Source organism: Haliotis cracherodii, unplaced genomic scaffold, assembly GCF_022045235.1.
Source record: "Haliotis cracherodii isolate W230 unplaced genomic scaffold, xgHalCrac1.p SCAF_1, whole genome shotgun sequence".
Lineage (NCBI taxonomy): Eukaryota > Metazoa > Mollusca > Gastropoda > Lepetellida > Haliotidae > Haliotis > Haliotis cracherodii.
Window position 1 is genome coordinate 24,659,197 of NW_027266264.1, and position 16,571 is coordinate 24,675,767.

The 16,571-nt window shown below is 45.8% G+C and overlaps 1 protein-coding gene across 3 annotated transcripts in view; it reads right to left on the reverse strand.

The window, feature by feature from the left end:
* The window catches only part of LOC139474910 (ATP-dependent 6-phosphofructokinase-like), a 41,016-nt gene that overhangs the window by 6,955 nt on the left and 17,490 nt on the right, over positions 1-16,571 (reverse strand). Inside the window, exons 13-18 of one of the 3 annotated variants that reach the window (XM_071258106.1) lie at positions 15,202-15,228; positions 14,099-14,110; positions 10,157-10,303; positions 1,929-1,999; positions 846-936; positions 314-466 (exon numbers count right to left, since the gene is read on the reverse strand). In XM_071258106.1, the coding sequence (XP_071114207.1) occupies positions 314-466; positions 846-936; positions 1,929-1,999; positions 10,157-10,303; positions 14,099-14,110; positions 15,202-15,228 (501 nt within the window). The remainder of the gene's footprint in view (positions 1-313; positions 467-845; positions 937-1,928; positions 2,000-10,156; positions 10,304-14,098; positions 14,111-15,201; positions 15,229-16,571) is intronic. The other 2 variants (XM_071258114.1, XM_071258121.1) reach the window with 2 other exon arrangements.

Sequence of the window (16,571 nt, forward strand, 5' to 3'; positions counted from 1 at the left end):
CATTCACGTAACTTCAATTTTCAAGTAATAATTCTGCGTTATGTCCAATTTTTAGTGATTATGAACTGCTTACATTTTCAGATTTTATATATGGTGCTGACAAACCTAGAAACATAATCACAGCAAACTGGGTTTCCAAACCACGATCACAGGTTCCTGGCACGTCAAAGGGATGCAACTCTGTGCAGCAAATCGCAGCACCTTAGTCTGTTCATATCATTTGCCACTAATGACACGCATGAGGAGGAAACAAGGCTGCTCCATGTACATAGTAGCATTATGACTGATTATGATGACCACCTTGGCCACTTACATCAGTGATTTCATTGAGGGCGGTGTCAGCCCCCAGACTGAAGTCGGTGCCGGGTACGTTGTTGCTGATGGTGCAGGGGATGACGACGATGGGGATGCACATCGATGGGTACTGGGGTCTGGCCTCCGCTAGCTGGAGGGCACTGTGATAGGCCTGCAACCAATGGCTTACTTCTCACACACTGCAGTCATGTTAGAACCCTATCTAAGCACAGAAACTAAATGAAGTAGATTAGGCCATAATTATTAGATTTTCCCCAGCAAAGTCTCAAAGAAATAAAAAGCAGACAGGTGTGACCAACTGATGGCAACCCTCAACACAGTCCCAGGCATACTTCCACAATGAGCCCTAAATGTATGCTAAAGTACCCCCAAAATATGTTTCAGAAACCAAAATTAAGAACAAAGTTTCGCCAAAAAAACAGTAGAATCTTAAGTATTTTCTTAAAGATCAATGCAGAGTCATGTTTTGCATTTTCTGATTATTTCTGTCTGTTGTCTTACACCAGTCACCAATAATCCATCAGCAGTACCTCAAAGCCGCCAATGATACACAACCCAACGATTTTATGTTCCTGAAGTTTCTCTGCTATTCTTCCAAGGCTGACCTCTATAGTAGTTTGTCTGGAAAAAAGACATAACTGAGTGACATGTCAGCAATAATAATATACCATGGTTTACAGTTTTGCATGAGATTGATACAAAATAATATTCCTTTGATGATAAGCATGAAGGAAGCCATGGTCTGGGAAGCTATTGTGACATTACTCTCCAAAACAGCTACAAAACTGCAGATGTGGCAGCATGTGAGGTGAAATGGGATTTAACGTCACATTCAAGATTTTTGCACTTACATAGCGATGCTCATGCCAGTCCTTGTTTCATCCCATTAATGCCAAGCACCAGGCAGGCTAACAACAAGTACCACATTTTCACATCTTTTGATATGGCACATCTTCCCAAGGCAAGGGAGTTAACTGACTATAAAAGTCCCGTTTCCACCCTTGCCAAACTAGGCTCATATTATGAAGTTACATTTTGGCTGGACTAACGAGTCGCTCTTCGAAATCGAAATCTGGTTTTCATAAAATGTCACCAAGATTTCGGTCAATTGCAGGATTTGCAAAGCATGTGCACCGCTAACTCGTTGTCAACAGATATTTTCTTAATCTTTTCACGTTTTTAATCAAAGTGCTCACGTGATTTGATGGACGTCGCGATGTAAGACTCGTTTATCACAATATATAGATCTTGATTATCGATCAGATCATCTTGACTGGGCACTGCAGTTTTGTTTGAAGCAAATGCAAGTGATACAAGAGGTGGAATCTGATTGGTCCATAGGAGAGGCTTAGAAGGCACATAACTCGTAATAGGCACTGGTGGAGCTACGATCAAGCCCAGGAATTCCATAGGCGGTCTCCGCTATGTGAGTGAGTGAATGAAAGTAGTTCAAGCCAGTCAGTAGCATAACAGTTATATCGCAGCTGCCTGTAAATAATCAAGTCTGGAACTGGCCAACCAGAGCAGTGCATCAGAAACAATCCAAGCCATCAGGATCCGGATACTCAGATCCATTTCTACCCTGGAATCCCACTTAGGTTTACCCGACTTACTTCTTTGTCCCTAGAAGGGATCCTCCCTTCCCTGCCCAGCCCTGCACCTGGTTCCAGCCAATGTGGTGAACCTAGAAGGAGGGACAGTGCATTCAGGTATCTTCTTCATCAGCTGGTCTCTGTTATTCAACCACTGTATAAAAGTTAGAGGTGTTTCCTCGTACTTGCAAGACCAAGAACCTCGTACTTGCAAAACCAAGAACCTCGTTACTGCCATTACTGTAAAACTCCTAAAATCTTAACATGCCATGTACTTCCAGTATGAAAACATTATTTCCAGTGCCCTGTTCCACAAAGTAATCACATCACTACAACTGTCAGAAGTCTATGTTAAATAGGGAGTTAGGATCACCTTTGCACCACGACTGTCAGAAGTCTATGTTAAATATGGGAGTTAGGATCACCTTTGCACCATGACTGTCAGAAGTCTATGTTAAATATGGGAGTTAGGATCACCTTTGCACCGCGACTGTCAGAAGTCTATGTTAAATATGGGAGTTAGGATCACCTTTGCACCACAACTGTCAGAAGTCTATGTTAAATATGGGAGTTAGGATCACCTTTGCACCATGACTGTCAGAAGTCTATGTTAAATATGGGAGTTAGGATCACCTTTGCACCACGACTGTCAGAAGTCTATGTTAAATATGGGAGTTAGGATCACCTTTGCACCACGACTGTCAGAAGTCTATGTTAAATATGGGAGTTAGGATCATCTTTGCACCACAACTGTCAGAAGTCTATGTTAAATATGGGAGTTAGGATCACCTTTGCACCACGACTGTCAGAAGTCTTTGTCAAATATGGGGCAGTTGGGTAGCCTAGTGGTTTTTACAAACCTGTAGAGGTTATGAATTCTCTGATGAAATCCTCCTTGGGGCACTTATTGCATTTTCCTTGCTCAAGAAAATCTACATGACATAGTTGTAACCATTTTCCTTAATAAAAAATGTTACCACACAAAAAACTTTGTTTTTGTATGATATACGACCACCCTTACGGGGCCTCACCACCAACGGCGCCTCACGCCAGGGGGAGCAACTCTCACCCAAATCACTTTCCATATGTCAAATGCTGACGGAATGTGGGGAGGTGGGTGGCCGTGCCCCAAGGAGGATTTCATCAGAGAATTCATAACCTCTACAGGTTTGTAAAATTCTCTTTCTGATTAAATCCTCCTTGGGGCACTTATTGCATCAGGACAGACTCCCAAAGATAATCTAGGAAGTGGCATCCGTCAGCAACAGGCGTAAATAAATACATCGTATTTGATTATTCAACAGAATAAAATATTGAGTTCAATAAATGGAACCAACCTTATCGTGAGGCACCACCGTCGAAAGGCGGGGGCTAGAGACAGGGCGTGGTCGACCATATATTATGATAAAGCCTGTTTTTGCGGCTTGTCATAAGTTGAGAACTCGAAACACCTCCCACCCCCACACTTTTTTTGAACAAGTGATATAGGGGCGTAGATCACGAGAGACCATAACCAGCACTGAGCTAGGCCAGAGGGTCCCCGAGGATCGAAGGAGCGCGTGCGCAAAATACGAGTATTATCGAGTAGTACGGACTGATATTTATCGACCGCAGAAGATAAAATCCGGACCATTACCGAGCAGTATAACCGGAGGACTGTCTAAAATCTCGAATGCTCAATCGGCTAGAGATTAGAACTTTGCCCCGTTCGGAGAACTGACTGACCAAACCGAGTACGCTCGCTTGAGTGTTTGTCGAGTTGGTAAGGTTTGATGAATCGTGCTCGGCTGGCTCCAAATAGCCGCGGAGCAGATCTGCTCAATGTGCAGAGCCGCGGCGTACGCTTTTGACGCAGCCACTGCTCTAACCTAATGAGCCTTCAACCTGGTAGGGGGGTCCCTGCCTGTAAGCGTATACGCTGTACAAATGGTTGAAACTATCCACCTCGAGATAGATTGTTTACTCGCAGGTGAGCCAACCTTCCTACCGCCGTAACAGCAAAATAGTTGGTTATCCTTACGGACACCAATATTTCTGCTGATATAGGCCTTGAGAGTCGTGCGGACATCCAAGACATGAGCATGTCTTGCAGTGGTCCCCGACGAGGAAGGCTGTGAAAGAGCAGGTAGCTCAATCATAGGAGCCGTTCACGTGGAAGCGTGTGCGACCCTTTGACGGTAAGAGTCCGGTAGTCGAAAACTGACTGTCCCGGTGATATTTATCGACCGCATGGAAGACAGTTATTTCGGGATCGGCTGACATAACACGAATGTCGCCTACCCGTCTGCCGGACGTTACCACCACAAGGAACGCCGTCTCCCAGCTCAACAGCTGAAGAGAGAGAGACGACAGATCCCGAAAGGAAGGACCGGACAGCCAATCGAGAATGATTGACAAGTCCCAAGGGGGACTGATCCGCCGGACTGGCGGTCGGATCCTGTCCACACCTGCTAAAAAGCGCTGCACTAATGGGTGTGCACCCAGAAGTGCCCCGTCGACAGTGACGTGAAAAGCTGCGATAGCTGTAGAGTACCCCCGGACTGTTGATGCGGCCAGGCCGTCATCTAGTCGCGACTGGAGAAACTCAAGCACGGATACGAGATCTGCAGAAAAAAGATCTGCAATCCCTCTATCGACACACCAGGGCGCATAGCAGGCCTATTTATCGTACTGAACGTTTGTCGAATCTCTCCGCGAAGCCAGTATTGTGTCTGCAACTCGTGCAGGAATACCGCTCTTCTGGAGGCGATTCCTGACAGTGGCCAAGCCACCCATTGAATCCTGGGATTCGGGTGGAGGGCCCCGTTCTGGGATAGGAGGTCCGGTCATAAAGATAATATAACAGGAGGCTGAGCCAGAAACCTGAGTATTACTTGAAACCCACTCTGCGCCGACAAAGAGGTGCCAGGAGCACAATTAGTCGCGCAGGCTGAGTGCTTAGCTGAGACAGGACCTTGGAAATCAGAGGTACTGGGGGGAATGCCCACAGAATTCTGTCCGTCCAATCTAGCTGGAAGGCGTCCGGTGCCACCGACCTCGGGTCGCGGACTCGGGAGCAGAACGTTGGTGTCTGGTGATTCATCACAGACGCAAACAGATCCACCTGTAACGGCCTGTATAACAGGGAGAAAATCCCGAATATCCCCGGGTCGAGCCTCCACTCGTGAGGAGCGAGGATCCGGCGAGACAGAGCGTCCGTACGGACGTTGTCCACCCCCGGGAGATAAACAGGTAGCACCCTGATATCGTGAGAGTCGCACTATAGTAGGAACTGCCACGTCTTTCGTCGAAGCGACGGAGACGCCGTTCCCCCCTGCTTCCGGATGTAAGTCATCGCCGTTTGGTTGTCCATCTCTAGACGAACCACTTGGCCACGAAGCAGACCCGGGAAGCGTTGGAACACCAACCTGACCGCTCTCAGTTCTAGCACATTGATATGCAGTTTGATCTCCTGCTGAGACCATAGTCCCGAGGCAGTGTGATCATTCAGAACGCCTCCCCAGCCGGAGAGTGACGCGTCTGTTTGAACTGTGAGAGACGGAACGGGAGTGTCGAGGGGGAGCCCCCGGGACAGATTCCCGACCTCGGTCCACCACTGGAGGTGTGTTATGAGCCACTACGGAGTCTCGAGCACAGTCTCGAGATCTTCCGAGTTCGCCCAAAGTCGACAGAGTGCTTGTTGAATGGGACTCATTCTCAAGCGCCCCGCCAGACCAAATCCACTGTCGCCGCCATGTTGTCCAGTAACTGGAGCTATGTACGAGCAGTGTGACTTGCGCTTAAGGGACTTGATATCTTGTGACAGAGATACACGTCCTCTCACCGTGTTGAAATTAGCCACTAGGAAGACTAGATCCTGAGTGGGGCTCAGATCTGACTTCTTGAGACTGACCATCCACCCTAGAGTGATCAGAATATCTATCACTTGTTGTGTAGCTATCTGACTCAGGGATTGCGATAGAGCTCTTAGTAACCAGTCGTCGAGGTACGGATGGCAGAACCGACCTTTTGACCTGGCCACTTGGGCGGCAATCAACATCAGCTTGGTGAACACCCTCGGGGCCGTGAAGATCCCGAATGGTAGAACCCTGAACTGATAACACCTCCCGTCGAAAGAAAACCTCAGGTATTTCTTGAACTCGGGGTGTATTGGTATGTGGAGATAGGCGTATTTAAGTCTATTGACGTTAGCCATTCTCCTGTCTCGACAGGTGAGGTCACTGTTTGGTGACTAGGAAACAAGTCGGGTAGAAGCCCTCGCTTTCCTGTCCCTCGGGACCCGGTTCGATCGCAGCTTTCATAAGTGCGTCGACCTCGGCACGGAGGAATTCCGCCTTCTCTCGGGTAGCAGGCACCGGAGTGTGCTTTATCCCGGAGAAGGGGAGGGGCGGATGATGTTTCCACCGAGGCAAATGGCCATCCCTTAAAATGGACGGGGTCCGGGGATTGTGATGTAACTGTCTCCGATTCCTTCAGGAATAGAGCCAGTCGGCCGCCTACGGGGACATCCGGCTGGAGGCAGTGGACCCCGGCTGTCGGCAGTTCGATAACTTGCGACTGTGGGTTCACCCGGGGCTCTTCGGGCGCTAATGGGAACCCATCGTTCCCAGCCCCGCGAATAAGCTGTTGGTCTCGACCAGCTGCCTTGCCCCGGCCCGTGCCTCTCTTGCTCCTCCCGGCGCCCTTATACCTGAAGGAAGCGGCGGCTTCCAAGCAGGTGTGGACGTATGACCCGTGCATTAGCGTAGGAGGGGACAATTGGAGAGGCCCGCTTATGCGGTTTTAACGCTTGATACCTCCAACATGGCCTCATGAGTCTTTGATGGAAGTATACAATTGAGCGGCCTCTCGGACCACCTGCTGAGCCCCAGGGAAGAGGGTGGCACCCTCTTATACGGCAAAGCAAGTAAGTCTTGGCGTGTGTAAGTCGAGTATTTAGATACCGACATCCACCGCCTGCGCATGCCCATTACAGCGCACATCATCTGCGAGGGACAGCTACGAATAGCGTCCCGCGTAAGATAACTGAACTTCCGTTAGTTGCGCGGCCAACTCCGAAGAGTCGACCGGCCCCTCTCCCGCTAGCTCCCTCTGTACAGCCGACAGATACACGGAGTGTACGGACACACGGAGCTGTTGGCATGCATTATGATATTGCTCCTCGAAGCATATTAGTCAAGTTGGGTGTCTCCGACTCTGGCATGGGCGCAGCCACCTGAGGCTGTACCTGGACAATCCTGTCCCGCACGTGCCTCTGCACCCGGCCCGATGACGAGTCCCGGTGCCGAGGTGCCGGAGGTTCAAGGGAACCCACCTGGCACCGGGCTAGGTATCGACTAGTGGAAGCCTCGGCCTCGGAAGAGGCGTCTGGCTCCGCTAGGGAAAATTGTGCGTCGGTAGTGCACGGGCCGAGCCGGCGCCCGCCACCACTACGCTGGGGATCGACCGCGAGCCAGAGCCGAAGCTCGGTCTCGGATCGTCCCCGAGACAAAGGGAACCAACCTTGCTCCGGGGCAGGTATCCACTAGTGGAAGCCTCGGCCTCGGAAGAGGCGTCTGGCTCCGCTAGGGAAAATTGTGCGTCGGTGGTGCACAGGCCGGCGCCCGCCACCACTACGCTTGGGAGCGACCTCGAGCCGGAGCCGAAGCTCGGTCTCGGATCGTCCCCGAGACAAAGGGAACCCCCCTGGCTCCGGGCTACGAATCCACTAGTGAAAGCCTCGGCCTCGGAAGAGGCGTCTGGCTCCGCTAGGGAAAATTGTGCGTCGGTAGTGCACGGGCCGAGCCGGCGCCCGCCACCACTACGCTGGGGATCGACCGCGAGCCAGAGCCGAAGCTCGGTCTCGGATCGTCCCCGAGACAAAGGGAACCAACCTTGCTCCGGGGCAGGTATCCACTAGTGGAAGCCTCGGCCTCGGAAGAGGCGTCTGGCTCCGCTAGGGAAAATTGTGCGTCGGTGGTGCACAGGCCGGCGCCCGCCACCACTACGCTTGGGAGCGACCTCGAGCCGGAGCCGAAGCTCGGTCTCGGATCGTCCCCGAGACAAAGGGAACCCCCCTGGCTCCGGGCTACGAATCCACTAGTGAAAGCCTCGGCCTCGGAAGAGGCGTCTGGCTCCGCTAGGGAAAATTGTGCGTCGGTAGTGCACGGGCCGGCGCCCGCCACCCCTCCGCTGGGGAGCGACCTCGAGCCGGAGCCGAAGCCCGGTCTCGGATCGTCCCCGAGATCAAGTGGCCTGCCTCGGCCGACGCCGGGCATAACACAGATCTCGAAGCCGCGTCCGGCGCCGACAACGGGGAAGGCTCAGCCCGTAGCTCCTGCCGGAGCCGAGACTTCACCTCCTCCATCATCGACGCCATCGGCGACTTAAGTAACGCAGAACAGTCTGCCAAAGACAGTGCAGGAGAGGGTGCAGTGCTTACTACGGGGACCCTCTAGCCTTCTCCCCCGGCCCCCGGAGAGGGAGCGGGGGAGACAATCTCGGCAGCTTTTTTACCCTTTTTAGATGGGGAGGGGGGATGTCTTAGTAGATCTGATATCTACCCCAGCCTTTATAGACCTCTTTAAAGTGGAACAAGTCAACTTGTCTCTTTTGGGGGGTAAAGGCAATGTCCTCCGCCAGACATATCAGGCAGCGTTCGTGCCTGTCTTAGAACAACCCGTACACAGTTTGAAGGTCTTTGTAAACAAGACCGTACTTTCTGAGGTGGGCGGGAAGGGTATTAACGTGTATCAGTGCGATATAAAGATTGGAAAGATACGTGCTTAAATTGTGAAACTAGAAGCAAAGGCGTAATGTAGAATGCGATTTGTAACGCGATACTAATAGCCAATGTCGTAGTTTAATTAGAACACCAAAGGGGCGTGTTACGCGCTAAGGTGTAAAACCCGTAAAAAAGGTAAGTGTAGTTTATAAATTAACACACCACCTTGGGTTTTGTAAAGGAAAAAATTGTAGACCAATGCTGTATGATATAACAAAACCCCAAGCCGTTTCTTAATGGCCTTGGTGTTACATGTATCAGCCCGTGGAACTACAATATGGACGCCATTACGGCCATTTGAATTCAAAGGTACCGTGCACGTGGCGTCAATTACAACTCTATAACTTCACAATGCGAGGTATTACGCCTTTGCAATGAAAGAAATGTACCATACATACAGTTTGGTCAGCCATGGTTCTTGTCGAACGATAGATTTCTCTTATTTTGTCTTGTGTGAAAAATCAACACGTCTGTCTCTTACAGATGACATAAGGAAAGTGATTTGGGTGAGAGTTGCTCCCCCTGGCGTGAGGCGCCGTTGGTGGTGAGGCCCCGTAAGGGTGGTCGTATATCATACAAAAACAAAGTTTTTTGTGTGGTAACATTTTTTATTAAGGAAAATGGTTACAACTATGTCATGTAGATTTTCTTGAGCAAGGAAAATGCAATAAGTGCCCCAAGGAGGATTTAATCAGAAAGAGAATAAAGCGTTTGCTCGTCACACCGAAGACCTGGGTTCGATTCCCGACATGGGTACAATGTGTGAAGCCCATTTCTGGTGTCTCCCGCCGTGATATTGCTGGAATATTGCTAAAACCAGCGTAAAATCTCACTCACTCACTATGTTAAATATGGGAATTAGGATCACCTTAGCACTATGACAGCTTTGTGGAACAGGGTCCAGTCTTTGACCATGGTGACCTTCATCAAGACAATTGTCAAATTCAATAACACCTTAAAGTAATCTTGTTTTGTTGATCTGCTAAATATCAATTCAGTCTGTGCCAATAAGCTTTTCTAACCTAGATTGAAGTCTGAAAGTTCATATCTTTGTTATTACCCGCTGCAGGCTTCAGGCAAGACCTTGACAACAATTATACACAACTTTGTGAGTTAATATTGTGTTTTGAAACTGAACAATATGCAGATGTTAACATGTACAAGTATGACCAATTATGCAAACTTCAATTTTAAACACTATTATTTTAGTTTGAATTATGTATGTTGCATAGTTGTCTCCCTTCCACATCACCAGCATCTCACTGTGAAGTGTTCAGGATCATCACTCGGGTCGATTTTTTAAAAACAGAGTTATCTCCCTTCCACCACCAGCTGTTTGTCAAACTGGATGTAACAGCATCATTCTGAGGTCGGGATATTTCATATAGAGTTATCCCCTTCCACCATCAGCTATTCAAACACTAGATGGCACGTGCTGATTTATAGATCGTGCAATTTCCATTCTGAATGTGAAGGGCGGACTTACCTCATTTGCAACAAGTCCATCAAAACTGTCATAGATGCCCTTGACATTGTATCCCTGGGTCAAGGCCAGTCGGACAAAGGATCTGACTGCAGCATTCATCCCACAGGCAGGGGCGCCGATGTTCATCACTGCCAGATTTCTGGCGGACTACAACAGAAGTTGACAGAACCTGCACTGACGAACCTCTTAAATGTATCAGTCCACAGGTTGCATGCTTTACCTTGACAGAATATTAGCAACTGCTTTCATATATCTGAAAATGATGTATTTTACTGCACAAAGATTATATTTAGAGGCTATTGCAGTGTCCAAATATGACAATAATATTTGCGAACATAAATTCCTCATATAGAAAGGATTGGCTGTGTTCAGTCGTAATTTCAAACAAGTCGACAAATTAAATTTGGTCCAACCCCATCAATATTAACCTACAATTCAGTCATACACGTTTTAGTCTGATCATGTGAGCTCTGACCAACTTGATGCTGACTGAATTGCCTGGCTATGAAACACAACCTGTATTTTCCACAAACCAAATCAATCTGTATTTGCTGAATCTGGAGACAATCATGAGCTGATAGATAGTAGGTAGGAAGCCATGCCATTGCATAAACTCATTCTGGTCATTGGTCAGTTTAACTTTCTTGAAATGAATTTTTAAGAATCTTATTGATTGATGTACAGTTGAATCTCGTTGTGTCAAACTCGTGGGGACCTGGAAAAAAGTTTCAGTTAACCTGGGTTAGAGCCATCAGGGAAATTTTATGCTGAGTTTGGATACTCGGGTCTCCCAAATGAGTTTGAGACAACCGGGAATTCAACACATCCAAGTTCTACACAACAAGGTTCAACTGTAATTACTTTAACCATGCAGTGGATGTTTTTTCAGTTATTCAATTGTTATTAATTTTAATGATTAATTTCCCATTTTCTTCACTCTATCTACTCCCGTGTTAACTTTAAAATTGTACGGATAAATGGCTCAAAGAGAAACAAGATGATACAGATTTCAACATCTTTTGGTGAAATAACAGTTCAAAGCTACTTCTTGCCCCTCATTGGGTATAAGGTGGAAACTTCAGCAAGCAACACAGAGGGGCAAGAACTAACTTGAAGCTGAATAGCGTTTTTTACACCATAAAATAGAGCGTCTGACATCCTGTTTCCCCGCAAACCGGCACCTCCAGCTATGTGTGCTGGCTACGAGCAGTGGGGCATGCATAAGGCACTATACCATCACGGTTGGGATGACGACACATGCAAAGCAGAGCCCATATAAATAAAATACTATTAAAAACAAGGCATTTTATAAAAGCAATTGGTTCTCTGTACACATTGTAAATGCTGTTTTAAAACCTTTTCAAACAAACTGGAATATATGACAGGCCAGTTTCTATTCCTTGTATTACAGACAATACTTGCAGAGATTTGAAATCCAGAAAACAACCCTTATAATATACAGGCATTTGCAAAAAAGCAAGATTTCCAATTTTCACTTTGGTTATTTTTTTTCATGGCTTATGGCAACAACCTGAAGTCAAACCTGAACCATTTCATGAAGCTTCTTGTCCCTGCTGCATCTATACCTAAACTTTCCTAAGACAAGAAAAACAATAACTGGTCATGCCCTGGTCTCTGTTCCACACAGCGATCGTAGCCCTGCAACTGCAACAATCCTATATTCAACAATAGGTGTCATCTTAGTGCTAAGATCGCCTTGTGAAATGAGGCCACGATTTTGGTAGGCTATCAGTCTTCAGGATTTATCAGTTATTCCAAGTTGATGAAGAGGCTCTGAATCAGTACAGTGTTTCTTGAGAACCAAGGCTTTTACCTTTCCAGTAAATACAACATACAGATGCAATAAGATCAAGCACAACGAGGGGAAGAATAAAACTATGTTGCCAATGTGACACTGATGAAGTGACACTACAAGCAGTTCGTGTAGTGGATGGACTGTAGCAGGTGCAGCATTTGAACAGTCCCTACAGAACTTCTAGATGCTAAGGCTGTGTAGCAAAATGAAAGTCAATATGACAAATAAACTTCGATTTTGAGTCAGGACATTTACCTTACCTCCATGCTAGGTCATGGTACCAATGATTTCAGACAGAGATGACATTAAATATCTGAGAACTTTTGGTGGTGTTGAACATTAGGAGACTGCACAACAATGTCTTAACTGTATCACAATGAGTCTTGTTGCATGACGTAAGTGTGTCATGTCATTCCAGCAATACAGAAACTTGATGTTTTATACAACAGTCTGTTTGGTGGATGTTTCATGGCACATGTGTTGATGGAGGATGACACTAATGACTTGCTTTGTTGGTTGACAGTTACATCATTATCTATGTTACACAATGTGTTGTCAACCCTTTTTAGGTATATGTTGAAGTTGCACATATTTGTGGTTGGATGGTTGGTTGGTTTAACACCGTACTCAGTAATATTACAGCTTTACAACGGCAATCTGTAAATAATTGTGTCTGGACCAGACAATCCAGTGATTGATATCATGAACATCACATCACTCATCAGTCCACGCAATTGGGATATTATGACATGCTTCAACCAAGAGAATGATTACCCGATCCTGTCAGTCGCCTCTTATGACAAGCATAGTTGCCTTTTATGGCAAGCATGGGTTGCTGAAGACCTATTCTACCCCAGATCTTCACAGGTCATATCTACTGTGAAACGGTCTCATAATGATAACCGAACTGGACATTGCTGGATGCTTGTTGATGAAACAGGTGATCATACAACCCATATATTAAGAACAGACATCACTGCTTGCTGTTGTGTTAAGATAGTTCTCACCTGGAACCCCTAGCTGGTTAGCAACTACTGGTGGACGATCATTAGATTTAGTTTGTTATGTAGACAAAGAAAATGAATGTTAAACTCGAGAAATGGTACGATAATGAAAATATGAAAAAGATATAAAATAAACATGTTGATTTGCTATGAATTTACCTCTGGTAGAAACTGTAACAGAGATTAAATGTGGGACATTGGCGATGGCAACAAAGATGCAGCTGATCCCAGACAGAGCATCTTCCTGCATCTAGGGTATTCTACCTCCTTTCTATCATGACAAACACCCTGGACCCATTTGCCACCATAGCTTCTTCATGCAGTGATGTGAGCATCTCAATCTCCTATCATTAACTGAGCATGGAATTTCTCTCGTTTTAGAGCTTATTTCAACAACCAATCAAAATGACTCTTCTGAATCAGAATGAAGGCCTTGTATGAGTGAGCTGTTCAAATGCTTAAAGTAAACATGTTTCCACCAAAGCAGAAGACTCACGTTACTGGAGTTTTAACGCCAAAAGAGTCTTCCTAATTATAAACAACTTCCTGAGTATTCTTATATATCCAGGCATTCTTAGTGGTGAAAGCGTTTTCTCGTCACACCGAAGACCCGGGTTCAATTCTCCACATGGGTACAATGTGTAAAGCCCATTTCGGACATTCTCCGCTGTGATATTGCTGGAATATTGCAAAAAGCGGCATACAACCATACTCACCCATATATTCACCAGGTATTCTCAGTTGTATATGAGATGGTATGCAACAAGACAGGTTGAGTACTGCTGATAATGCTACGAGTTTCGGTTAGGAAAGAATGTAATTTGATTGGACTTCTATTTTTGGCACCGTGTCATTAGTAATCGGACTAAGAGGTAACGGATCCTTGGAAGCATGTGAGTCATGGGTGGTTATCAGATTAAACAGGAGATGTAATACACTGGATTGTGGAAGATGGAGATACAGCACCATTGCTTCAAGTAAACTGGGCAGTCAAACCAGGATCCTAATGACACGACTACAAAAATATATGATCAAAATGCACATGTGGGGAACTCATTGAAGATACAGGCAAAACAGCAAAAGCTTAGGACGACAGTTTCAAAGTGACTTGAAGATACCTACTGATCTGCGCAACTGGTGAATCAAAGCAAATAGTCAACAACCATGTAACTACTTTTACGTTTCCTTGTTCACTTGCATGAAGAAGAGATGTCAACTTTCTATACACCATTTCCTTCTTTTCCGAACACTGTACTGATGAGAGAGTTCTTGAAGAATATTGATGCTATCACTTTGAACAAACTCATCAAACAAGCTTGGTTTTGGGGTATGAACTTCTGTTCAAATAGTCTCGTATCAAAATAGAATTAGAAGAGTGAGGGTCAAAATATTGAAATCTTAAAATATCATATATTGTCATTCTCATAGTCTCTGGTGTCATACTTTCTGAACACACTGAAAACACAATGTCAATTACAATGATTACTTTGATTTTCTGTCACAAATTTGATGAGGTGACTTGTCTTCAGGTAAAGTATGGCAGTTGGTAATTCTCGACACAATGGCTCCAATGTCTGCCTTGTTTATACTGTTATACAACAGTAGAAGATATAAACACGTCAATCACTTTTCATTATTGGTTTTTGTTCCCACTGTACATGAACCAGTGCACATGAACAGTGCACATTTTCAGGAGAAAAGAGATGATTGTGTTTTCATAGTGTTATTACCAGTCATAACTATCAGGAACGGCTGAGGTACTGTTTGTTTGTTTGTTGTTTAACGCCACACTCAGCATAATCAAGCTATATGGCGGCGGTCTGTAAATAATTGAGTCTGGACCAGACAATACAGTGATTGATATCATGAGCATCGATCCACGCAATTGAGATGATGACACGCATCAACCAAGTCAGCGACCCTGACCACCTGATTCCATAAGTCGTCTCTTAGGACAAGCATAGTCACCTGGCTGTAGTACTGAATGCAGGAGAATAAACGTCACACTTTATAATAGGTACCCATAGCAACTGCATGCACAATCCCTCCATGTCGATTGTTCCACAAATTGATGTGAGGATGGAGAAACAATGTCAGTCGGGTCAACTTTGGACTGCCTGACAACGTCTGATATATTTAGTTACGAGGGTTGCTTTTTGTTACAGCTATATACCTGAGATATAGATATATGTTGTCTTTCTCAAAACAAGAACAAAGAGACTTACATGATCCTGGAAAGAATCCCAATGTCCCTGCAAAAATGACTTACAGTGTCTGATCTCACATTCTGTACAGTCTGGCAACAATAAACACTGAATATGTCACATACTAAGGGTTAACAGCCATATATATATATCCATGGCAACCATCAACACTGACTATGTCAAGTACCTAGTGTAAGAGCTACTTATATCACCATGGATAGATGTCAACAAGTATCCGTTGCATACATACTTCAGAGTGATCTGAATCCTGCACAAATAATGATGGCTAGATATGATTTAGAGACCCAAATTGCCCAGAATGGGAGGTCAAGAGGATGCATATTGCACAGAAATAGGAATTAAACCATAATATTGGTCAGACAGAGAGAGCCATTGGACCCATACTACTCTAGAAAAGGGTCAAGGTGTCCATACTGCTCAAGAAGGTCAAGGTGTCCATACTGCTCAAGCTCAAAGGGTGCATATTGTTCAAGAAGGTCACAGGGCTCATATTGTTCAAGAAGGTCACAGGGCCCATATTGTTCAAGAAGGTCACAGGGCTCATATTGTTCAAGAAGGTCACAGGGCCCATATTGTTCAAGAAGATCACAGGGCTCATATTTGTTCAAGAAGGTCATAGGGCCCATATTTGTTCAAGAAGGTCACAGGGCCCATATTGTTCAAGAAGGTCACAAGGCCCATATTGTTCAAGAAGGTCACAAGGCCCATATTGTTCAAGAAGGTCACAGGGCCCATATTGTTCAAGAAGATCACAGGGCTCATATTTGTTCAAGAAGGTCACAGGGCTCATATTGTTCAAGAAGGTCAAAGTGTCCATATTGTTCAAGAAGATCACAGGGCTCATATTTGTTCAAGAAGGTCAAAGTGTGCATATTGTTCAAGAAGATCACAGGGCTCATATCGTTCAAGAAGGTCACAGGGCCCATATTGTTCAAGATCACAGGGCTCATATTTGTTCAAGAAGGTCAAAGTGTCCATATTGTTCAAGAAGATCACAGGGCTCATATTTGTTCAAGAAGGTCACAGGGCTCATATTGTTCAAGGTCAAAGGGCCCATATCGTTCAAGAAGGTCACAGGGCCCATATTGTTCAAGAAGGTCACAGGGCTCATGTTTGTTCAAGAAGGTCAAAGTGTCCATATTGCTGAAGAAGGTCAAGGTGAACACACTGCTCAGGAAGGTCGTTGAGTCAATGTTGATCTAGAAGAAGGTAAAGGGGAACTATTGCTCAAGAAGGTCTAGGTGTCCCTATTGCTCAAGAAGAAGGTCATTGAGTCCATATTGATCTAGAAGGTCAAGGTGTCCCTACTGCTCAAGAAGGTCATTGAGTCCATATTGATCTAGAAGAAGGTCAAGGTGTCCCTACTGCTC